Source organism: Lepidochelys kempii, chromosome 10, assembly GCF_965140285.1.
Source record: "Lepidochelys kempii isolate rLepKem1 chromosome 10, rLepKem1.hap1, whole genome shotgun sequence".
In the NCBI taxonomy this organism is placed as follows: domain Eukaryota; kingdom Metazoa; phylum Chordata; order Testudines; family Cheloniidae; genus Lepidochelys; species Lepidochelys kempii.
The window spans coordinates 10058076-10083360 of NC_136389.1; the positions used below are offsets into that span (position 1 = coordinate 10058076).

The 25285-nt window shown below is 45.2% G+C and overlaps 2 protein-coding genes across 5 annotated transcripts in view; both read right to left on the reverse strand.

Moving 5' to 3' along the window:
* AP5Z1 (adaptor related protein complex 5 subunit zeta 1) overlaps positions 1-21862 on the reverse strand; it is a 28815-nt gene extending 6953 nt beyond the window's left edge. The window contains exons 1-10 of one of the 3 annotated variants that reach the window (XM_073361937.1): positions 11892-21862; positions 9527-9664; positions 8471-8657; positions 5736-5880; positions 4268-4380; positions 3504-3672; positions 1984-2124; positions 1295-1332; positions 1049-1211; positions 370-548 (exon numbers count right to left, since the gene is read on the reverse strand). In XM_073361937.1, the coding sequence (XP_073218038.1) occupies positions 370-548; positions 1049-1211; positions 1295-1332; positions 1984-2124; positions 3504-3672; positions 4268-4380; positions 5736-5880; positions 8471-8657; positions 9527-9664; positions 11892-11962 (1344 nt within the window). In that variant the 5' untranslated portion in view covers positions 11963-21862. Of the gene's footprint in view, positions 1-369; positions 549-1048; positions 1212-1294; positions 1333-1983; positions 2125-3503; positions 3673-4267; positions 4381-5735; positions 5881-8470; positions 8658-9327; positions 9665-11100; positions 11331-11891 lie in introns of those variants that run through there. The other 2 variants (XM_073361938.1, XM_073361939.1) reach the window with 2 other exon arrangements.
* A 2186-nt stretch (positions 21863-24048) lies between these two features.
* The window catches only part of FOXK1 (forkhead box K1), a 66941-nt gene continuing 65704 nt past the window's right edge, over positions 24049-25285 (reverse strand). For both annotated transcript variants that reach the window (XM_073361940.2, XM_073361941.1), the window contains exon 9: positions 24049-24964. In XM_073361940.2, the coding sequence (XP_073218041.1) occupies positions 24747-24964 (218 nt within the window). In that variant the 3' untranslated portion in view covers positions 24049-24746. The remainder of the gene's footprint in view (positions 24965-25285) is intronic.

Consider the following 25285-nt stretch of genomic DNA (forward strand, 5'->3'; position numbering starts at 1 on the left):
TCCACTCCTAGTTCAGCTCTGTCCCAAGCTGCAGCTCCACTCCACCCCCAGATCAGCTCTTGCCCCAGCCCCACTCCACCCCAGCCACAGCTCCACTCCACTCCATCCCACCCCACCCCCTGTTTCGCCCCCAGGCCAGCTCCACCTCTAGTCCCGGCTCCTCCCCCATCCCAAGCTCCTCTGCTGAGCCAACTGTGCAGCCATAGAGAGGGGGCGCAGTCAGATTCCATTACTGGTAAGGGGGAGTGCAACAGGAAAAGTTTGGGCACCACTGTTGTACAGCCACCCCCTTGAGCATTAGGGGCTTTCATTCCAAGGACACATGAAGTGCGTGAAGAGCAGTGCTTGACCCAGCCCCAGCCCCCATACCTTGAAAAGGTTTGGGAAGCTCCGTCTGAAGATGCTGATGTTCTCTGTGAAGAACTGGATGTTGTCCCTGCAGAACTGGATAAACTCAAAGGCCACCATTGGGCTGTGGAAGAGCTGAGCAGGAATCCTGGTGAACAAGTGCTTGTAAACTGCCTCCGAATCCACCGCTGCTGTCTCACCTGGGAAGGAAGGCCCACTCAGGAACTCAGCCCACCCAGCAGCCACCCTTCAAGGGCTGGAGATTTTACAGAGTGGCTTTTGTAACATCAAGACCAAGAGCAATAGGAGAGGGCGGCAGTGCAACTCCTGGATCTCCAGCACTGGGCTGCCCAGCTAAGAGCATATTCAAAGCCATACAAGCAGCACCTGCTGCTGGGGAGGCAGAGAGAAAGAAAGCAGGTTCAGCACTGCTGAGACAGTACAGTGTTAGATACACTAGCCTAGCACATGGTCAAAGCTAGAATAGTAGTAGGAAGCCATGGAGAGGAAGAGTATTTCAGTGCCTAGTGATCCAATCCTGCCACTCAAACAGAGGCCTGAGTGAGCACACCGGTACCGCAGAGACTCCCAAAGCTTATGGAGGCTGGGGGAAGAGGGCACGACAGAAGCAACATCCCAACCCCCAGAAATCCCTGTGAGCAGCTCTAGAGAGGAGAGCATGTGTGCACTGTCAGCTTACTGTGGTTCAGGAAGAACTGACCAATGGGCAGCAGTGCCCTGGCATAAGCAAGGTCCCCACTGATTCTGCCATGCAAGATCTTCAGGCAGGAGAGCGTCCGGTACACATAGTTGGAGTCCTGCCTGCAGATAATATCCATGATAGTGACAGCCTCAATGAGACACTGCACAAGAAAGTACAGCAAGATCAGAACTGTGCAAACAACTCCACCACCACAACCCTCCCCCCTGCCTCTTTTGTACTTACGGCTTTTTGCAGGTCCCCATCTGGTTTCTTCAGGGCCCCTAACAGATAAACAAATCACACTCAGTCCCCTAGTCCACGCTGGGCAATACTGCTGGTATTGGCATGGTCTCTACTGGGAATGGCTGAATGCTGTCAAGTCCACTATTAGATCAGTGGAAGCTCTCCCTTCAGCCTTTACCGATGTGATGAACTGAGCCCTCTCAGTGCATCCTTACTGAGCACACAGCAGCCCTCTACAAGACAGCCCAGAATTAAGGATGGAGGGGAAGAGCCATGGACCCTCCTAACTCACGTAGTTCTGAGCAGTTACAGTCAAGAGAATCCACACCCCAGTGTCTACAGTTTCCAAAACCCACATCAACAGCAGGAGGTAGAACACAGAGTCTGGCACTAGAATCAGGTGATGTTTGAGAGCTAGCAAGCAACTTCTCCCATCCCCAGCTAATCCCTCTAGGGAGACTCAGCTCAGACCCCTTCGTCCGCTTCCCCAGACACTAGGGAGTCAGTTAGTGACTCAAAGCCAGAGCAGAGCCATGGTCGAGCAGGTGGCTTGAATAGATTCTTGGGCCTAGTCTCAGAACAATGGGGAGACTGTGCCCTCGACCCAGCAGGAGACTGATCGAGATGATTGTTAAGAATGACACTGAGGGACTCCGACAAGAGTCCTACATATTCAGACCACAACTCACGCCGGTTGCTTTGCTCAATAAGACGCTGGCAGTATTCAAAAGCCTTCTCTCTTAGACGCTCCTTTGGGGGAAGCAGGCGACTGGAGGTGGAGGTAGCAGAAACCATGGACATAATAGACCCATCTACCTCTGATTTGTCATCTGCAGAGAAGAGATCATCGCAGATCACACTGCATGGTACTGTTAGAGAGTTTCACGTATGAACGAGGCTCTACAAACTGCCCAGCTCACCACGGGGGAAGAGAAGGTACAATGGAATACACCCCTGTATTCACACACTATGGTAATAATCTTTGTATAAAGCATGCCTGTAAGCGATCGTCTGAAAACTCATAATTTGCTGGTCAGTATTGTCCTGGGAAAATATGCCTGGCAACATTGTTTGTGAAGTTATCAGACTCCCCTGAATGATGTTATCAGCACATATTCTGAACCCCACTGCCCTGCCCAGCCAGAAGTCAGGTCTGTCCTACGCAAAGGAAGGAATACGTGCTTTCCTTAATTTACATTTAAACAGTAAGCAGAGTCAGCAAGCAGAGAGGAAAAACAAAGGAAGTTTAAACAGGGGCATTTCGGACTTTTATGCCTCATTACTGGTACTCACTTAAAATCTCTCTCTTTGTAGTTGTTAAGCTTGTTTTACTGTTTTATCTAATCCAGTGAGTTCAAACTGAAGTGTCAGGATAACTCCATTTGGGGTGACAAGTTATATGCATATTACTCCCTTAAAGGAATAATGGACTTAACATATTTGTACTGCCCAGGAGAGGGCTGGGCAGTAGAGGATATACACTTCTGGGAAAAGATCTGGGACTGGGAGTGTGTTGGGGTCACCCTGCAGCATAACCAAAGGTGGTCAGAGCCAAGGTCTGGCTGGTTGACTGCAGCGCACACACACTCTGACACAGCTGGGAGTGTTACATGCTGGAGGCTGTTTGGGAGCAGTCCAGGCTGGAGGCTACAGCAGCAAGGTATTGTAAAGGACACCCAAGGTTGCAGGGCAGGGGTGACACAGCTACTCATTGGTCTGGATTGTATCCTGGTATGTCACAGAGGGAAAGTCGTATCTGATTCCAGTCCAAGGGGTACATTCTGTTGGAGTGTGGGAATATTACAACAGCACCTAAGGGGATGCTATCTCCCCGCCTGCCCTTCATTTCTTTTTCTGTGAAGCCTGGAGGGATTTTTCCAGAAACCTGAGGGCCCACGTAAATGGTTCATTCTGGTATGTCAGACCATGGTCATTCAGCAGGCTCACTGTGACATTTCCTTCACAACAGTCGTAGCCTTGGCATCCCCTGCTATTGAATTCATGGACCTCCATGCACTGCCAATGCCCCTCAATTCCAACCCACAACCCTCTGTTGAACCAACTCAGGCAGCAACTGGGGAGCTAGTGCCAAACATACTGAGCCAAATGGTGGTTTCATGGTGAAGCCACCAGATGCCCTTTCAGGACTAGATCAGGAAACATCTCCCACTTGGGATGTAATACACCACCCAACCCACCAAGCCAGTACCTGAATTAGGTCTGTTTGCCTCCTCGCTCCCATAGAGCAGCAGCCACTTGCGCAGCATGGAAAAGGCCTGCATGTTGAGCCACTGGTCCTCTGTGTAATATTGACCAACTGAGAGCACTGTGAAGAAGTCTGTGGCGACTGCACCATCCACCTCTGTGATAGGGCCAGGCTGGGAGGTAGAAGATAAACTGGGTGAAGTGGTGGGACTTCCTGAGGTAGAGATTGTTGGGGAGAGGGGAAGTGGAGTTCACCAAACACATGAATTGAGTCATTGAACATGTTTGTGTGTTTACATGTATGTAGAAGTTACTTACATACATACATATAGACATACAGAAAGCCTCCATAACAACCAGAGGCCCAGGCTGGGAAGGTGCAGGTCTTTTTCCATGGGAGGGGCCCTCAAAATCCTTTTATTTCCCATCTCCCTCAAAAGTCACCTTCAGCAACCTTCCATTTCAAGATAAATGGCCCTCAACACATATCAGTGTGGTCACCAAAATCTGCAAGATGCTCTCTTCCACCTCTGCCTGGAGCTAAACCTTCGGTCTCTGTACTCCCATTAGCCTAGGAGTTTGAAATCCAAACTCTGATCCCCAAGGTGCCTGACTGCTGCACCCACTAGTTGTCCACCTGGCTAAGAACAGCAGCATTTCTAGACCACCTTTCCTAAAAATGATCTGTGCTCAGGAGCTTTAAAGGGTGGGGCGGTGACATGACATGGTCCAGGTCCTTTGTGAGAGTCTCTGGAATTCATCACTCACCTGCCTTGCCCTGGGATTGGAGAAGAAGCCTCCAGAGGGCAGTGCAACTCCTTGCTGAACACTTGCATATCTCAGCCAGTCCACCATCCTTTTATTGACCAGATTGGTCTGATCTACAGATGGAAAGCAATGCAGGTAAGGTTTAGACTCATCACAGCAAGGGGCCTCTGCAGCACACTAGTCACTAAAAACTGCTCCCAAACTGGTACACTTTAAACCTAGCCCAAGGCTGCCAGCAGAACTATAGTCCAACTCTTAGCAACTCTCAGAGCAAAGGGATTCCCTCAGTCAAACTCTGTAGGTGATTTTCATGCCCCCCCCCCCCCAGTTCTTCTACTTTTACACTTGCTCAGAGACCAGTATCTTTTGTATTCCATTCACAACTCCGTATACCATTCCCACCCCCGGCCTTTCCCCCCCACTCCTGTTCAGTGCTATATTTAATCTCATCAATGTTCTGCACAGTTCTTCAGACTGAAGTCAGAAAGTGAGCAGACACCTGGGATTTGTAATATAGATCAGCCCAATGGTACATCTATTCCCAAGTCTGGTCTCCAACAGCAGCTATCGGATGGATAGTATCAGAAGATGAAATGTAGTGGACAATAATGGAATAACCTGTCTGTGGGGGATGTTTTTTCCCTAATCAGGGAGTTGTGATTAATCTGAGCCCTATAGCATGAAAATGTATATCCCCTATACAGTTTTATCCTACTGAATGTAGCAGAAGCCCGGGGAAGTGGTGCTGAATCCTAGGCAAAGGCAAATATTCCATTCCAGCATCCTCCTTCAAGCCTCCCCGCCTCTGTCCAAGGAGTGCGAATCTCTGAGCAAACTCCTGAACCTCGTCTCAGCACAGTGCAGCATCTCCTTTTCATAAGAGTATTTCTGCACCTTTTTCCATCGGGTCCCCCCATGACCGGAGTGCTCTCCCAAAGCCTATTCATTGGGCCATCACCTCCCCCTGAAATTTCACCACCCCCACCTTTCAAATTCTCTGCCACTCCAAATCTCACTTCTGGCAAGAAACCTATGAAAAGTGAACTGGCTGTTCTTCTGTACTCACTAAATAGAGACACACAAACTGTGGAGCCATGTAAGCTTTTCCGCCCCCACCCCAAGCTCCTCAGGGTACATATTTATATCGCAATCACACTCAGACGCCCCAGTGCTAGGCACATACATATAGCAAGGATCTCTCTGCCCTAAGGAGCCAATGTCTTTCTTTCCTGTGAGGTGCCTAGCACACTCGAGGGCATCAAACAAATAAGGTACCTCTCCTCAATGGATCAGAGTTTCACTTTCCCTGGGATATAGGTGCCATTTATAATGGCAATTTGCAAGCATCCCAAGTCATACTCTTGGTCTAAGCCTTCAAAGACCCTTCTTTATCACTATGCTGTATGACAGATCTGTTCCATCTCTGTGGGACCCTTTGGCATTCTCTCTAGGACCCTCCTGCATTTACCTTCAGTTAGGTTTGCTGGCGATAGACTGATGATCTTGGAGAGTAGAGGAAGAAAGTGCCGTGAACTCTGACCCTCAGGCAGTCGCCCTTCCAGGACTTTTACAACACGCTGCCCCACTGCTGACACCTGAGCCTTTTTATTTCCCTTAAAATGAAGCAAAGATTAAAAGAAGCTGACCATTTACAACTGAGCTTTTAATGATCTCAGCCTTACAAATGCTTACATGAAGGCATCTCTGCTCTGGTGCTGAGTGCATCTATTTTACCATAGTCCACAGATCTCTTCTACAAGCTGAAGCCACAGTTCCCAATGGAGAAAACATTGGATGAAGCAACAAGTTTGGGGACAGCCACAACTGAAAGTTGAATTTATTTGTCAAAAGTGGCTCTAGCGGACTCCCCCCAAATACAATGCTACATTCATCCAGCGTGGATGGAGAGGCAAACTCCTCCATATAATCCCTAGTGGTGAATTTGCCAATATGATTGTTAAACGCAAGGCTTGTGGCTTTGAGTCAGATTGATGAAACGTGTTCCAACATGTCTAGTTAGCCGGTACCTATAAGGAGAATAAAACACTCTCTGTTTGGAAGTGGTTGCTGTGGCTCTGTTTGGAAGTGGTTGCTGTGGTTTAAGATACATAATTAGACTGAATTGTCAGGGGAGATGGGTCTCTCACAAAGATTACCCCTCCTTTGGGATGACAGGCAGATACCAAACCTTTTGAGAGGCTGCCCTAGTGGTATCAAATGGTTCTCTTCCTCCTCCAAAGCCATCATGCCAGCAGAAAGTAAAACCCATTCAACTATTCAGAGTCTCTGACAGTCTCCCCAGCTGTCTGCCTCATCCTCTTGATCTGAAGGATGTAAATCAACATCAACCTGTGGCATCCACTAGTTACCAGATGTGTGCCCTACTCAGGAAAAAGTAAACGATTCGGTGGTGAGCTACACAACCTTCTGGAGGTGAGGGAGCTGCACTGGGGAACCCTCCCCCCCTCCCCATACAGATGGACCAAAGAAACACATTAACGAGGAGGCTTATGATTTAGGGATACCTACAGTAAAGAAAAAGGGTAAGAGGACATGCCATTCCTCCTGGGTTACAAAGCTGTGACACAAAAGGAACTGAAGGAACCATGTCATCATGCTGCTGACATGCAGCTCCAGGAGCCCTGCCTGCTTTCTAGTGAGAAGCATAAATGAATCAATGGCAGATCTCCAGCTTTTAACAAGTTTACATGCCACTTAGAGGATCTGCCCCTCACCTGTTAGAAATGTCCAATGTCTAAAATCACATCTGCCAGTCTACTCTCCCAACAAACAGAAGAGCAAGAGGCAGAGAAGCCAAGGAAGAAAGTTGCTGCAGCTGCCTCTTTTGGAGGCAACAGTAAGGCTACAAGCTCTGGAAAGCTGTAAGTCTCAGGCAAAGTACATGGGACTGACAGCTGTAACGACAGGTAGGCAAATGGAATGAGTGACTCACTTCCACCTCATTTCCTTGCAGTTAGAGGAAGACAAGACGCTGACAGCCAAGAACCAATGAGAGGAGGGCCCTTTTGTAGGGGCTCTGCTGAATAGTTCCCGCTTTCATTACATCAAGTGGGACATTGCTCATTAGTGTCACCTGCTGTAATGAGTTGCAGTAGCAGCATTAAATCTGCCAAATTAATGCCTCAGCAACATCAAAACAGAGCAAAAACCATATCATGGTTCTGTTTCTAATTCAAGGGTAAATACACAGATGAAAGGCGAAAGGTTTTAGATTTTGGAATTATTACATTTTAACTATGCAACTGCTTTCTGGGGAAGAAGGGGTGCTTTATAAATAAGTTACTTTCCCTAGTAAAGGTACGTTAGAGCCTTAAAGACAACCCGAACCGGATTACAGGTGAAAACAACCCTCCCCTCCCCCTTGGACTTGGGTCATCTCTGACCACGGCCACCTGCCCGTGGGGTTAGCCTGGTAGCAGTGGCGTGCCTTGTTACTGCAAGCCACCAAAACCTTGCTGCGCTCTGTGCACGCTGCAGAATGAGCGGGCCAAGGAGTTGCAGCACCTCTCACTCTGCAGCGCACAGAGCGCAGCAAGGTGGGGATGGCCAGCAGGAGCATGTCATGCAACTGCTACTGACCACCCCTCACCACCATGGGCAGAAGAGACGGATGGCTTGGGGAGCCACCAACAAGGCAAGTCCCAAGGATGATGCAGTGGCAGCACCTACACAGGCTGCAGGGGAAGTGTAGGTTCAGGTTAGTTCAATTCTGACAACAACTCAACACTCTAAGGTTGCGCTGGGATCAGCTGTGCTTGGATCAGGCTTTAAAATTAGGCCAAGCAGATCTCTACATGTTATGAAAAACCAGCACCACAAAGAGGTGAGAAGCCACAATAAATTCACTTTTCAATCCTTTCCTCTGTAGGCATGAGCAGCAATAGATTGAACTCTATTACAGGAGCTTGCACTGAAAGGTTCCTTCCCACTCCGCGGGTCACAGAGCCCAGTGCTCTCATCCCCTCATGCTACACACACCTTGATTTTAAATAGCTCATTATCAAATCTTGAATACAGAGAAAACTTTGCCATTTGATTTCAAACAAAGCATAAACTGTTCTTAAGTTACATGAAGTTCCTTCTGTTCTTATTTAAACACATGTAAGTAAATTTTACTCCCCTTGAGTTAAGTGAAGGGGTGATGAAGTCTAGACAAGATTCCTGACAGCACAGTCCACCTACCTGAGCCAAGAGGATGGAGGACACTAGACTCAAGAGCTTTGCATCCTGGATTTCATCGCAGGATAGGATCAGATAATTGCTGGGTGACATCTCTCTCAAAATGGCAGCACACAGAGCCTGAACCTGCTCAGGACACTTGGGCATACACAGCACTGTCTGCAACAGCTCTACAAATTTGCCATCCAACCTACAAAAAAAAAAAAAAATTAAAAAAAAAATCAACCAACAAAAACCAGTCATTCAGGCATCACTGAAAGAAACAAGAGGATAGAAATATAAGTAAACATTCTTATCTGAAAGTCTTGATATGGTGTCGTCTTTGAGGCTGGTCCTAAGTAATCTCATATTACTCAACTTCTTCAGTCTGAACATCTCTGAATTTCACTCCTTTAATAAGGCCTGATCCAAATCTTAATGAAGTCAGAGGGATTTTTTCCCCACTTACTTTAAGAGGAGCTGGACAGGGTCCCTAGTTTGCAAGGGGACAGAGAGCGGACTGGATTTCAACATCTGAAACTAGCACAGTGTTTTCAGCAAAGGGAAATTTTTGCAGTCACCCAGCCTTTATTTCTGTTCTGTCAAGAACAGAATGCGTTGCAACTCCTGTGTACAGGAGAAACACAAGCTTCAATTTCAACATTTTATATTCTAAGAGAATCACAGCTGCTGGGATTAGTACACTGAATAGCAAGCTAAGAAAATATTTTCTGTTATAGAAACAGAAGACAAAAATTAAAACACACACACACACACACAGATTCCACATTCACAAGATTTACTGTTCATGATTAAGGTGCAGAAATATAGATGTTATATAATAATAGAGAGTAATCGATTTAAAAGAGCATAGCACTCACCCCTGGGAACAGTGACATATTGGTAGATACATTAAAATACAAAAAATCTATTAACTATTTTTGGTCACTGCAAATGCAATCCAAAAAGGAAGTAGGGCAGATCTGTAGTAGTACTGATCTACAGAATGCTGAAACAGATTCTTGACAATACCCTGTTACAGCAACTACATAACAAGGTTTAACATGTCCTCTCACTCACTTCCGGCCATATTTTGTGGCTGAAACAATCAGGAAAAGTCTCTGTAAACAGTCAATGGTATCATTTCCCAAGTCATGATTCTGGAGAAGGCTTGTGATTCGGGAACTAAATCTCCGCAGTTCTTCATCCTGGATCTCCCTAGTGAAGAAGGGCAACACAGGAATTAGGAAACCCTAAACCAGTAAAATTTCATGGTCTGAAACATACAGAAACGAAAACAGGAGAAAGGGAGTGCTGAGGCAATACCTTCCCCTACACAGAAGTCCACATTCTACTGCTCTGTTAACCTCAAAGACAAAATACTGGTATCAAACCTATTTCTGTTATTTGAACTGTCTGAAATGTTTGTTCCTTTAAAACCATTTCCCCTTTATTTTTGTGCTATGCAGTTTCTATTTGCTTTCCAAGTTCAAGAAGCCAATTTCTAAGCCTTTTCTCAAATGGCAAGTGTCTTTAAAGAAAGGAAATAAATAGCTACTACCGCTTCAAAGCTATGGCTGCTAAACTGGCAATTTAAGTGGGAAAAAGCTTTAATATCTTCTCAAAACAAGCCATTCATCCCTTCGTTTGCCAGCATGAAAACAAAGCCAAAGCTTGGGAGACCCAAGGATGTCTGCAACTCTCCTCTGAACACATCATCCTGCTGGTATCCCAGCAGTCCTCTGAAAGCGCAGTATTTTAGTTGCATCCTTGGGAGCAAGGTTTCAGGAGGGCTTCTGAGAAGGCTGAACCTGGAATTGTTTCCAGTTACCGTTCAGCTGCACCCGCTCCCATTGCCTATGGTCAGCAATGGGGAAGTGGAGACCAGTTCCAAGAGACAGCCACCTGTCTGAAATGTCTTCTTCTAGCAGCGATAGATTGGACAAGTCACTTCACAGCCCTGCCTCAGCCTTCCTGCCTAGGACATGGGGAGAATACCACTCCCCTGCCCACTGGGTCTGCAGAGGACAGTGTCTGAGGAGCCCTCGCTGTGGGAGCACAAAGCGCAGGGAACACCCACAGCCTCGGGAACTGCGTTGCTGAATTCACCAACCGAGACACAACCCCGCCTGCCTGCCCACCCACAGCGATCACTGCCCTGAGCAAAGCCAGGCACCTATCCAGGGACAAGCAACCCCTCTCACGCGGGGCACGCAACCCAGGCGTCCGGCTGCCCCTCTCCCCACGCGGGGCTCGCAACCCCGGGAACCCAGGCGTCCGGCTGCCCCTCTCCCCACGCGGGGCACGCAACCCCGGGAACCCAGGCGTCCGGCTGCCCCCCTCCCCACGCGGGGCACGCAACCCCGGGAACCCAGGCGTCCGGCTGCCCCCCTCCCCACGCGGGGCTCGCAACCCCGGGAACCCAGGCGTCCGGCTGCCCCCCTCCCCACGCGGGGCACGCAACCCCGGGAACCCAGGCGTCCGGCTGCCCCTCTCCCCACGCGGGGCACGCAACCCCGGGAACCCAGGCGTCCGGCTGCCCCTCTCCCCACGCGGGGCTCGCAACCCCGGGAACCCAGGCGTCCGGCTGACTTGAGCCTCTTCCCCAGCCACCAGCCCCACACGGGGCCGCGTCTCTGGCTCCCCCGCCCCACCTGGCCTGCCGCAGGAAGTTTTCCGCCCCCGGCGTGAACATCCCGCCGCCGCGCCGAAGCTAGGCAAGAGGCACCACCGCGCTCCAGGGCAGCGGAGGAAAGAGCCACTCCGGCCCCGCTCCCTCCCGGGCCGCTTCCGGCAGGCGCGTCCGTGCCAGAGGGGGCTCGTGGGGAACGCGGCTGCCCCAGCACGAACAGTTCCGGGAGCAGCCGCCGCTCGGCCATTCCCCCCCGCCCCCCGGTGGTGATCGTCGCGCTCTGATGGATCATTCCGCACAGGCTGCGCAACATCCCAGTATCCTTCCGCCGCGCGGAGGGCAGGCGAGGTAAGAGAAGTAGCCCCCCAATTATTGGGGGGGGGGGAGGGGACGGATTGACGTGGCTGAAGGCTCAGTCCAAGGGTCATGGAGAGCGGGGCCCCCTCTCAGGGGCGTGCACAGGCCGCGCAGTAGCGCCTCCTGAGGTGGCCAGGCGCCCCAGGATGAACAGGGGCCCCTCCCTTGGGGCCCAGCCCCCACTTAACCCCTACAGCCCCCCCCACCCCCCCAGGCCCTGGCAGAGGTTAACACTGCTAAGGGGAAGGGGTTACCCAGCTTTTCCATGATGAGCTTTAATTAAAAGAATAATGGTTAACGCCCGGCCCCCGTAGTGCCCCCGCCCTTGGTGGACCAGCCTGGGGCCCGTGGGCAGAGGCATCACTTACGCACCAGCGGGCCTGCCACCGCAGGCCGCCCCTCTCTCCACGCGGGGCACGCAACCCAAGGAACCCAGGTGTCCACCGAAGCACTTACCGAGACCCTTCGCCCAAGGCAGAGTTGGGAAGAACCAGTAGCTGCAGGATCTTAAAATGGCGGCCGCCCATGGAGGTGGTAGAGGCGTAGCAGGTGAGCAGCCACGCTGGGGGGGGGAAGGAGGTACAGCTGAAGAGAATTGACCTCCTCACAACTCTCAACTTTTAGCGGTTCAGGCCGCCACTGCGTTCACAGTCAAAGCCAAAGCACGGTGGCGAGGCACTCTCCACCGCGTAGAGGACCAAGGCAGGTTCTCACAAAGACCGTCACAGCCCTGGGCCTGAGCAAGCCGTAGAAGTGTGTCTGTGGATGAGAGATTTTACATTTTCATTTTTGGAAAACGTGACACTGGCAGAAGCTCTTCGCCTTCCCTGGGACCCCATTGAAAATAACGTCTTTTGAAAAGGCTACGATACAAATAGCTACCCAGCAGGCTGTCTTCATAGATTCCAAAAAGTTAAGAGACATTAACGTTTCCTTCCTAGAAACGTCCTTTCTGACTGCTAAAAAGCCTGTAGCTTTTATAGCAGCACTTACTATCATGAGTCTTTCAGCGGGAAGGGATATTACCCTGCAAAGTCTGCTGGTTCTTTTTCCTTTGGGAGTTGAATGCCTCGAGCCACTCATTGGTATAAAGTTCCATAAAGAGCTTAATCAATAACAGTTTCCATTAGCCATCTATGTGCCAGCTCATGCTGCTCTTGGAACCAGAAATTTCCATTGCTGTAGCTATCGAAGTCATCGTAGAGCATAAATCAGACACACAGAAAACAGAGGGCCTAAAGACAAAAGGTTCAGCTTTTCCCAAATGTAATATAGTGGGGAGCTTGTCCAATATATTTTAAAAATAGGTGTCCAATGCTGTATTTAAAAAAGATGATGCTAAAGGAAGTGTCCAGATCTAACTCTCTACAGACTTTGTCTGCTAAGTATTTTTTGCTGATCTGGGCAGGATTTCTAACACATGAAAAAGCCAGCCAGACTATGGTTACTAGGCAGGGAGAATCCATCTTTAGGTCCACTGAGGTCTTCATGGCATTCACATTAAATTCTGAAACTCAAAGCCAGTGACCTGGTTAACCAAAATGAGCAATTAGAGTAGGGATGGTGCAGTTGACATAAGGTGTCAAAGGGAAGAACAGGGCATAAGAACAATCTAGCCTTAAAAATGGGAGGACTTGGAAATGTTTTCAGCCCACGTATAACTTCTAAGCTTCACAATATGCTGTCTCATCATTTACAGCAGCAGTTGAAATGGTTTAGCACAGAATTGATGAAGATCCCGATGGATAAGTGAAAACTTGATCCTGAGTCTACAGCCAGTTTGAGGGATGATGGGCTAATCCTGATTATCCATCCTGATGCAGAAAAGAGACAGGTTATTACCAACAATATGTTAGTGAGCTACTGTTTCCCAAAAGTACCTTCCAAATACCAGAGCTGAATTGATAGCTAGGATTTTTCTGAACCCTGAAGATGTACAAACATATACCTAATGTTCTGCACACAATTCAAGGGTGCGGATGGAGAGAGAGAAATATTTAGGTTCTGTCATCCCCAAATGCACACTGCCTGTTTATAGCCATGCATGAGACAGAGTGCCCAGAAGACAGGCGCAGAAAATAGCACCAGCAGCACAGAGCAACAGAGCCCTCTGGGATATCCTACAGCAGGGAGAGCTGGAAGGAAGGCAGGCCCAGTCAACCTCTCTGGTTCCATAGACATGGTTAGGTTATTCTGCCCACACTGAAAAATAACTGTTCCAAAGAAGACAAAACGTGCCAGCCTAGGCCTCTGCTAGCAGTGAAACACTTATCTGCCACAGTTACTAACTGTACATTAATCATGTAGAGACAGATCCTGTTTAGAGTCAGCCACACCACAATTGATTACAAACTGGGTCTAAAAGCAAGCAGTTTATACCAAGAAAATGGTGAAATCCACACCACAGGCTGCTGAGGAAATCTTCTAACTCATCACAGTGCTATGCAGGCAGTAAGAGCGTATCCTTTAGCCACTCAAAAGGAGTAAGCAATTTCAGGGCACCTTCTCTTTAATATATAATTTTATTTCTGGTTATAGAAACAAATGCTAAGAGGAGAAGCAATACTCCTCAACCACATACATCAATTTAAGATAATAGATAACAGAACAGGTAAAATAAATGAAAAAATAGTAGAAATTTAAAACTTTGTTATAGCTTTAAAATATTAATGTTTTGATACATTAGAAATCACATTCAGATCTCAAATTACTTTTAAAAAAGTATGGCTCCTTATAAAAAATACCGGATCCCATTTGACATAAAAACGCAGGTCCCGTCCTTGGATGTTGCATTCCCCTACCACTTTTCTGAGTTTTCCCATACTCTGTAGTTGCAGACTAAGTGTTTCACTTTCAACATAACCAGGAGAGAAGCTGAAATTCACATCCAATGCTCTAGACCTAGCTTTTCCACTTTAGAGATACAACCTGCTTTTAAAAACACTGATTAATAAACAGTCATGAAAAATACTTTCTATATCAAAAAGTACTCTATAAAGAGTTATGGCAGGAGATGTCTTGTCTGGCCAGGACTAGAAGCCAAAATGCAAACATACTTGAGAGAATAGTATGGGTGGAATGTAGCTAAGTGCCAAACTGCAATGCAGAGGGTGCAAGGCTCTCCTCTACATACCTATGTATAAAGGGACAGGATCAAGGTTCTGTCCATATCAACCCATTGAGATATTCTGGGGCCTACTTTCCGTTACACATATCACTCACCCCCCTAAAAAACAAGCAGGAATAAACTCACACAGTCTTGGTTAGAGATTTAACAGTTTTCTATTAGATCTTCAAAATTTGAACAGATTTTACTTCCTTCTTACTGGTTATTTGGTGTTTCTTATAGTTACTGTTGAGATTAAAGATCTGGTTTTCTGCATGTGTAATGCAATTTCCTGATCCTTCTGAAACAGCTCTTAACACCACTCTGGAAACTGCAGATATTAGTTAGCCATCCTCTCTTAAGCTTGCATTTCCTGGCAGTCTGGAGAACTCCAGTATCTTCAGGATAAAGAGCACTCTACATCAGGAATCAAAAAGTAGTACAGCTTTGCCATTCTGTAGTGTTTTCAAGTACGCTTTTACATTTTTTCCTGCTCTTATTTTTCGTAAGAAGGAGTCTCTTCAAAACTACTACTACCCTGGTTCCGTGACTGCAGGAACGTTTGGGGGAAATCAACAGAAAAAGGGTGCTCAAGTTTACGCTAACGCCTTCACTGTTGGACCCAGTTGTGTATGTCAGCAGCCTGTCCGCTTCAAAAGTGTAGCACTTCAGTCAGTGTAACATGGGATGTTTTACACCAGACATTTAGCAGTGAGTCAGAGATGGGGAAGGGGATTTGCATTTTTCTACTTCAGTGTTTTTTAACCTGGGGTCTGCAAACCATGTCTCAGATTTCCAAAGGGGTCCACACCGCCGTTCAAAATTTTTTAGGGGTCCGCAAATGAAAAAAGGTTGTAAACCACTGTTCTACTTGATCTAAATCCTTTTCTGCCAGCCAATCCGCTAGAAAGTATCCTGACACTGCATCTGGTTTTTAATGATGGTTCTGCTTTTGACAGTTTTCAGTGAAGCCAAATGGAATGCAAGAAGTCACATGACTTATCCTAGGTCATATGAGTAAGCAGTTGAAGCCCACATTAAACCCAGGATGCTGACTCCCAGGGGCCTTTGCTGTAGCCTTTAGGCCATGTCTGGAGAGGATATGAAGCAAGAGCCATAATATACAGAGGGTCACATTTGGATTTCACAGTGGCTTTTCTCCCTTGGGAAAAAAGAAAAGTTGTGGTTTCTTTCAGTGTTCACAGCACCATGGCTACTCCCTTTTGAACAGCCTTCAGCCCAAATGACCCTCCCAAGAAAATCAACCACCAGATCCTGATACCAGCAGAAACCTAGGAGAAGCTTGTATTCTGGGTCCTCACAGAAATGCAACGAAATATATTACTTTAGAGAGAGACGCACAGAAGCAGCTTCTTTCTGGCTCCCTAATGCAATGAGTAACCTTGAAAAGGCCAAAAAAAGTCAAAATACATCCTAAGGCAAGTTCAATAACCTCAGCAGAATTATGCTAGGAATGAATTTGACACACTCAGGAGAGAGAAAAGAGGAATTCTAGTTGCATGCATATGTTTATTAGATACATTTTATCTAGGAGACCCTAACGCTCAGGCCAGTGGGAGGTAGGAGCATCATCAAGAATGAGACAGGTTGCACAACCCCCAAATACCATAGCAGACAGCCACAAAGCAGCACTCAAGCTTGTCAAGAGCATGTTTCCTTCTTGACTGCAGGTTTTGTGCAGAGAATCAAATGCAGATGTTTGGGGAGTGGGAATCAAAGAGAAAGAAGAGATGGTAGAAAAAATATGCCACACATCACACTGACTGATTAGCCTAGTATCCTAAGTCATTGTCTTTTGGGAGGTAATATTCTATACTACACAAGATACTAAAGTGACCAGATGGGGGGGAACTTCCATTCCCCCCCAGAATTCTTGGGGGATCCCAATTCTAAACCTTTTGGTAATTCAAAGCAGTTGGAAAAACTGAACATGATGCAGATAAACCTCACCCTTCTGCCAGCCTAATTAATTTCCAATTTATGGGGAGGTGTTTCCATTATGTACAGGGCAGGATGAGAATCTGTAAGGATCTTGGGGCCTGGTTTTCTCAAACCATGGCTGGGAGACGGCTTGAATCACTTTCATTCTCTAATTCTTATTAGTGCCATTTCGGGACTTCCCTACCAATAGAACAGCTTGTGCTGCTGCTACAGAGTTTCTCAGTATTGTGCCTGAAGTAAGACTCATCCCAGAGGGAGAGCAGAGTCCTAAACTGGCCCTCATGCCCCACAAGAGGAATGAATCAGTGGGCTCAAGCTACACCTCTGCAGGCCGCTCCCCACTCTGTACTAAAATAGGGATATTCTCCTAGAATTAGTGTCTTCAGTTGGAATTTACTAATATATCTATGTAAAGTACCATTAACAGAATATTAACCCTTAACAGAAGGGAACAGTCATGGACCATTTACACACACAAAATTTATACTTACATAGATCTAAATTAATACTCTGAAAACAGATTTTAAAAGGGTTGTTTCTTAGATGTCATTCTCCTTGTGATGTGCCACTTTGGAAGCTGGGGAGTTGATTCAGCACAATTGGCCTCTTAGGCTCTAGCTCATGAGCTATAATGGTGCATAAAGTCTATAGTTCCATAGCTGTAAGGAAACATCCAGCCATTCATTCTGAAAGGTCTCATACAGTGCAGTTAAAATGAAATAGCATCCATAAAGAGGATTTGTATTTGTCATCTTTTTAACTTAGATAAATATTCAAATCTTTTTAAAAAATTTAAATTAAAAACGGTGCTCCTGCCCAAGTCTATTCACCCCACAGCAGATGTTTACAGCCACATTACAACACCCTGAAAAAACAGAATTTTAATGGAAAAACACCATCATGGCTAGATGTTTGCCCCTACTAGTGGTGCCAGATGCATATGATGTAACACACACACAGGTATGTATTATCCTGAACATAACCCACCTACTGAAGAGAATGACTTTTGACCTAACCAGATACAGTCACTAGACAGCTATGTATAAAGGGGGAACTCTTCCCTGTAAAGTCACAGCTACATTTTGGTCAGCATGAGGCTATGCAAATAGTTTAAGATCTTGTATGTACAAGGAAGTGTGCTTCTCATCCCTAGTAGCTCAGGAAATCTCACACTAGACAATCTTGTAAACAGATTTCCTACAGCACAACCCTCTTCAGCTGGTTCCCCTGCATTTTACACCGTACAGCAGTAGTGTATGCTAGAGATATAGCAGCTTTAAAACAATTTTTTTTTTTAAACTCAGAAACAAAAAAAAGTCACACAACTGGTATTGGGCCCAAACAGTCTTACCACACGCAGACCTTTAAACCATGACATATAAATGAGCATTTAGGTCAGAGGGTCACTGAAGTTGAAGGAAACAACAACTGTAGAAGAAAAAACGGGAGGGCGGGGGGGGGAGGGAATGGGAGATGGCTCACAGCCTGGATGCCAACAAAGAAAGATTGCTGCTGCATGTTCACTAACATTCACAAAGCAAAAGATCAGTATGCTGCATTATAATGGCAAATCTACAAAGCTGGTCACATCTCTTTTACAGACTGGTTCTTAATGCCCAACTCCAGTTTACTAGCAGCAGGATTAAGAAACCCAAGATAATTCAATTAAATAAAAAAGGCTCGTAGTATAAAAAAAATCTAATGTAAAGCTACACATAGAACTGAAGCCACAGTTTGATTAAACAAGCCAAGGCATGGCTTAAGCATTTCTAAAGCTGGCCACGGTCCCCAGCGCTGCTTCCTGCTCATCAAGCCAGAACACCTCAACAGAGAGGGACAAGGGAGAGTCCATCTGCACAACTGGCATTGTCAGAACCTTTACAATTCCCTATGCTGCAACTCACAACTATCCAGCGTAGTTTGTTGCTTGGGTCACTGCATATCAGACAAAGATGTGGACAATCCCCACCTGAGGATTTAATTATTCAGAGGGCTAGGTTTAAAGGAGGAGCTTCTGGTCACAAAGAAAAATACGCAGAAGTTAAAAACCGATCTATTCATAATTTAATTCCTTTCACTGCATCTGCCATCCAACTTTCATGCACATACCTATGGCAGAAAGTTCTTTTCTTCCCTTTTCCTCGCATTCGAATATTCAGGTACATGCTACAGTACATCAAAGGTGCTAAGGGTCTCCCCGGGGAAAAAACTCCAGTGAACTCAGAGGTAACGCTGTAGCTCCAGCCTGAACATCTCCAATTGACCTAGTGAACAATGTTCCACACACTACATGCCAGTTAAGGTCAGCAGCTCTCACTTCGGTAGATTTAAGTCCCCAACCTTAAATGATTTTTTAAATAATTAAATGGGTTGTGGAAGCGGACTCTGAATAGCAGTTGTGTCTCTAGGTCATTCCATACATACACTGAGGAGTCAGGCATCTAATTGTGGTTCATACAAAATCAAATTAACAGTTGCTACTCATATTCAGTAGTTTATTAGCTAATATTAATAAACTCAGCCATTTACATCGTTGTTGATAACAAGTATCAAGAATTATCATGAGGACCAACAGCCAGTACATTTTCAAATAAAAATGGAAGCTGTTTACAGCATGGGCTATAGAAGCAAAGAAAAGGATCCTGCATTTCCTGCCTATTTCTTCACCTCTGTAAAATTTAACTCCATTCTGTGTTTCTTGCTTTACAGAAAAGCTGCAACTGGCAGCAAATTTCTAAAAGACAAAAGATTGAAACATGGCAGGATTTTATAATGAGCTGGTCAACATGACTCCTCCAAGTCCCCCTCAGAGCCTGCAGATCCCAAATGTGTTATCCTATTGTCTTCTCCCAGCCTTGTGTTGGGCAGCGTTCAATGTAAGTGCTCTGTCTTCACCAAAGGCTAAACATGCTGCCCCCTACAGCTCACCCAGTCTCTCCTGGCCCAGAAAAATGGGACTGAGCTAGAGCTATGAACTTTGCTCCCACCCCAAAATTGACATATTTCAAAAATATACTTTTACAAAGCCAAGATCCAGAGACCTGAATTTAAAATAATTCCAGTGGAATAAAACTAAGAACAATCCCCTGCAGTGTTTGCAACCCAGGCATCACACTAGTAGTGCATGAGTGAAAGGAGCTATAAACTGCCTATAAATCAAAGTAAAACTGATTCATCTCTCATCATTGTCCAAGCTCCGAAAAATGCAAAAAGGAAACAGTGAAAAGTCAATAGATTTAGTTTTGTTTTGTTTTTTTTCAGTTTTAGATTATCCCAAGGTATGGGTTATAGCAGGTAAAGAAACTTTAAAAAATACCATATGGTACAACCTCCATTAGCCAAATATTGTGAGGGATGCTCAATAATTTTAGATAACTGAAGTTTTGGGGAAAATAAGGGGTTTTTCAATACAATTAATAGATGAAGAGGGATATGACCCTGTTCTGGACAATTGGGAGTTTCAGATAATCAAACTTAAATGTCCCTTTAGTTGAAGACCTTACTCCTTATCCCGGCTGTTTCCATAGTCATTTATAATACCCAAGAGAGAAAGCCTGTGGACTTAATACTAATGCCCCGTGTACAACATGTGGTGTGGCTTAACTAGCAACTGGAAGAAACAAGAAAAAACGGGCTGAAATGTAAACAGACTTCTTAAAATTTCAGAAAAAATTCATTTAATTTTTTTTAATGTTGCAACCTTACACAAAAATTAGTAGCTCCCATTTTCAAATAGAAAGGGGAGTTTAAAAGGCAGATACAGGTTTTTGTATGATTCCTGGGAATTCTTTGGAGATAACATTTTCTTGGTTTCAAGTCAATCACTAAAACATATTCAATATTATTCTGCAAAGGTAACCCAAGTATGGGAGGTCACATTCAAGTACGCCAGAATGTAGGAGCACCTTCACATAGACAGACTGGTGGGGACAGTGAAATGGCCACTTGTAATTCAAATGACCTTGGAGTTGCACTGAATTCCATCTCCAAAGATGCTTGCCCAAGCCAAGGGACAGCACAGTAATCACAGTCTCAAAAGCAACAGAGATTTGGTGTGAAAATGTAGGAGAATTCATAGGACTAGGCCCGGGTCTGACAGTCACCAGCAATAAACCGCCTAAAAAGGGGATGTTGTTGAAAGAAAAGAGAGAGCATCTGCTGGTTTCAATACGGCATCAGTTGGAGTGCACAGGGGAAATATTCTCCAATGAAATCACTTTCAACTAGAAAAGAAGGGTCAACAAGCCAAACTCAGACATGGATTCAGTCTGTCTGATCACCAAACATTTCCAGCCCAAGTTCTGCATTCCAATAACCAAGAAACACCACAACCCATTTCCTCCATATTGGTTATACCCAATCAGCTGAGTGTGGACTATGATTAGCAACAGGAAGGGAAAAAGACAGCAAGAGAGGATCACACTACAAGAATTTAGGTTATCAATGCATATTTCATTTAGAAATTATAGCTGTGAAGTTGCAAGCATGGAATGGTGCATAACTTTTATCCCCACTAACTGAACAGCAGAGAGAGTCATTATTTCCATCGCATCCCTATTTTTGTTATGGATTTCTTAAGTTTGTTTACAAACTGGATTTTAATAGATGGCTATTTAGATGGCCACGTTTTATTTTAATAAAGCTGGATATTTTCCTAAGCTTAGATTTTTAGTGTGTGTAAACAGGACAAATTTATCTTACTCATGCATTTAAGTTTCCCTTTTATTTACTTACTTTTAAGGGTTGAAAAAGCATGTAATGGGGAAGAAAACTTGCTTCTGGCTTTGCAACAATCCGCCTTGGTAGGGATGGTTTAGATAACATATTAGATTGTTTCAATCTCCAATATCTATAATTTGCCCTTTTTAAGAGGAAATTCTGCAGAGGAATTTTCATTAGTAACTGCAGTTTTTTAGCTGAGCAGCTTTCTAGAACTGGCAGCATGCTAGAGAACCACTCAGGAGGCCTGAAAGTAGGTATAAATACTCTTTATCAGCTGCTACAAATAAGGAAGGAGAACACTTTTCCATAGGCTCTACAGGATTTGGGGTAAGAAGTGCTATTTTTCCTAGTGTGCATCCAACACTAGCCAAGTGCCAACTAAAAGGCTGGCCAAGAAGGGTTAATTCATAAGTGGCACAGCTGCTTCTTAGAATGGATGGTGAATACGCCAGACTGATGTGGGATGAGGCAGAAAACACTACTTGGATAAAGATTCTGGGGTTTTGCAAGTGGACCAGTGAACATGTAACTGGTGATAAGTACATTCAATTATCTTCAACTAGCAACGTGGCCAGTAAGTGTTCTGAGCCACAAAGGAGAGTCTAGGAAATGTTACACTGCCCTGAATGCTGGTACAAATCTGTACATTTTAAAAGGCATGTCTATAACCCAGCAACTGATCTGTGGAAACACTCACCTGTTGTAAGTCTACAAGTCTCCATTGATTTAATGGATCTACGTGATTTACAGCAACTTATGGTATGGTTCTATTTATGGACATTTTCAGGAAGAAGCAACCATCTCAGCCCAAACAATGTTTTTCATTTGTCACTCATCCAGCATTTGCTCACCTGACCTGTTACAAGACTTAAAAAGCCTTCCTTAAACAAAGGATTCCCAGCCTTATAGTTCTTTCTGGGGGGGTTTGCCGAAATTCAAAGTACCATTCCCCTGAAGTTACTGACTGGCTGTAGGGGCACAAACAAACTGTGCTGCACTCTCATCATTGTGCCCTATTTCTGAGTCTGTGCTAATAGTCTTCTCTTGGAATCCTGGCTTTGAGCAAACCGTTACATCAGCTGATTACTGTCAAAACCCCACACTTAGCCACCTACAGAAAGCAGAATAGGTGCAAAGTTGCTGAATGGCTGACTGCAACTGTTAGGCAAATTACAATAGCTGCCACCAGATTTCAGAAATCAATTAAATGAACTAAAATCCAGAGAATCTGTACACTCACTGTTACCAATGTACAGATAAATTCGAATGGTCAAGCTATAGATGCATCACTGTCTTCAATGCTGTCTGTTCCTCTAAAAGTGTAACCCTAAACCATGTCCCCCAGGAATTTTCTCCTCTTTTGGAAACTGCAAGAAATTTGTTTTTGTGAGGCAAAACCAAACTTGCTCAGCTTTCATTTAGAAAGTGGATCTCAGTCAGAGGGAATGGGACTTGGCAAAGAGAAAGGAAACCTAGAAGAGAAGTAGTGGTCACTGTTTGCAATTAGCCATTACTACTACATTTGCCACCTCCTTAAGATGCTAGAAGAAATTAATCAGCTCTGCTTTACTCCTTAACACCTGTGATCTGCCAGGTGTATAGGATATGAATGGTCTCATTTGCTGTATCTTGGGGAGATCTGTCCCATTAAAAGTTCCACACTGAGCTTGCTGCTCACTGCACTGTGCTCCATAACAGTGCTGTCAGTTTGAATTTAACAGCAAGATGACAACACTGCACTACATCAGTGGAAGCACAAAGGACAGACAGATCCCTAGAAAGAAGACATGCTCCAGCATTGCCAGCTTACTTTTCCCATTTCCAAAGCTATCAGGATTTTTAAGTTAAGAAATGTCTTTGGTGTTTACACAGAAGATAGCAGAAGGGGTTGTACTGTAAAAACTAACAACTGATTAACTGGAGGCTGAAAAGAGGGTGATCCTGTTTCCTCAACCACAATTCATGCCATGCAGAGCATCCAGTTCCCCAACTGCTTCAAGTGTCTCAGAAATCTGTAGGGATACTGGGTCTGCACTGATCTTTTTACTACATTCTGAAAAGAACATGATTTATCCAACTCCTAAATTAAAACAAATATATATTTAAAAGGAAATTATCTTGACTCCTGGCCAGTCCTAACAAATGCAACTGACTCCTGGTCCTTTGTCTAACTATATCATTGGGAGGCCTGGGTTGGGGAGCAAAGGAAAACCTCAAAATCCTGTTTTAAAAACAGCAGTTGACAGTTTTCATGTAGAAAGAAGAGGCCTCCGTTTTCTTGGTTTGCATTAGTTTATGAGATTCATTCTCAATACTGTCTATAATCCCCATTGCCCCTCACCCCTGGAATTTAACCTCACTGTCTCAGCTTCACACCATGGGACACCTGCTGAAATCCACTTCCAGCAATGCCAGCTCCAAGTTTGAAGCTGGTGCTGGGCTGTTGACCTTAGGCCATCTGGTCTTCAGGCCAGAGGGTCGTACTGCCAGAAAGGACTGAGATAACCACTTTGATGCAGAAGGCTAACCATTTGCCCCTTGGGTTCACAGAAAAGATGACGGTAGTTTCATTCTAGAATGTTATGAATAAACCATGTTGCCCCAGAAGCAGGGGGACATATGAACAACTAGAAAACCAAATGTACACAGAACCTTTCAAAGGTGCCATTTCTCACATGTTCAGTCACTATGATATTTTTCCGTGAATTCAGAAGCAGATGATGAATAACTGTGAGAAATCAGTGTGAGGACAACCCACCCCTTTTTGTTTTTTTCTCTTTTCTTTAAAAGAAATAGATTAATGCTGCTCCTCCGTCTTCTCACTTTCCCTCACAGGGAATAGACAGAAACCACATTTTGAAGATCCATCTGGTTGAGCCCTGTAGCTCACCCTCCCAAATCCCAATATAAACAAACATGGGTATAATGATGTTTCACGGTGTGGGTTTGTTAAAAAAAAAATCTGCCTTTTCCCCCTAGTTTGGTATCATGTTACTTTAATGCTGTTCCTACGAGAAGCTGCACCCATCCTTCTAAATCTTCTTGGGTGGCCCTTTTCAATGGTCATATGTTTTGAAGCTTTGAGAGGCAGAATAGCAAGGCATCAGAGATGATCAGCCTTCCTCCCAGAGAGCAGATGTGTCTGTGATACATTCCTTTAGATGCTGAATTGTAACTCCCATCCCAAAGGGAAGGAGATTTAAAAAAAAAAAAAATCCCAGCAGTCATACAATCAGTTGTCTGTATTTTTTTTTTAAATCTAAAAAGAGGGAAAATATTCCATAAGTAAAGGCAGAACTGAGTTCCAGGTACAGGTAGTTGGGAGGATTTTTTTCATTCTTTTTGGCACCTCGAGATTCTAAGAGCTGTTGTTGACCTGCCCTTTAAAATGTAAATCTTAAAAAGAGCTTGTAATTCTCTAAATTTTGAACTGTTGTTACAGTTGTAGTTTTTCTTTTCTTTGAAAACTGCTTTCGAGGCTCATGCCACTGCCCCACCTACATTCCTACTATCGTCATTCGTCATTCACTGGTTGCCTGTCCTTGAGGCGCTGTTGATGTGATTACTCCAGTTTGAGCCTGGACTGCTCCGCTGGATTCTTCCATCCGGGGTTTTTTGACATCTGGCTCACCCGAGGGTGCTGCAGGGTCTTCAGTCGCTGTCTCACATATCCGGCTGACCACAACAGGAGTGGATGAGCTAGCCTGGGCTGCAAGAAGCTGTAGCGGATTTGTGAGAGCTGCGGAGTGGGAGAGAAAAAAGTGTTAATTCAGCCAAAAATTTAAACAACATTTGCAGGTCTAAAAAAGACAGAAGTAAATCACACTGGAGAGCAATCATACTGGAGATATGCAACTGTCACCTTCAGATGTGCTTTACAAACTCAGAAAAAGTTAGTTAAACGCCTATGTGAATTTAAGAACATTAATCCTTGCTCTTCCCTAGCACCTTCCATTGAAAGTTCTCAAAATGCTTCACACATCAATTCATAAATAAACCCGAACCCAGTGAGCTAAGGAATTGTCTCCAGCTGGGAAAGCTCCTACTCTTGTGTTTTAAC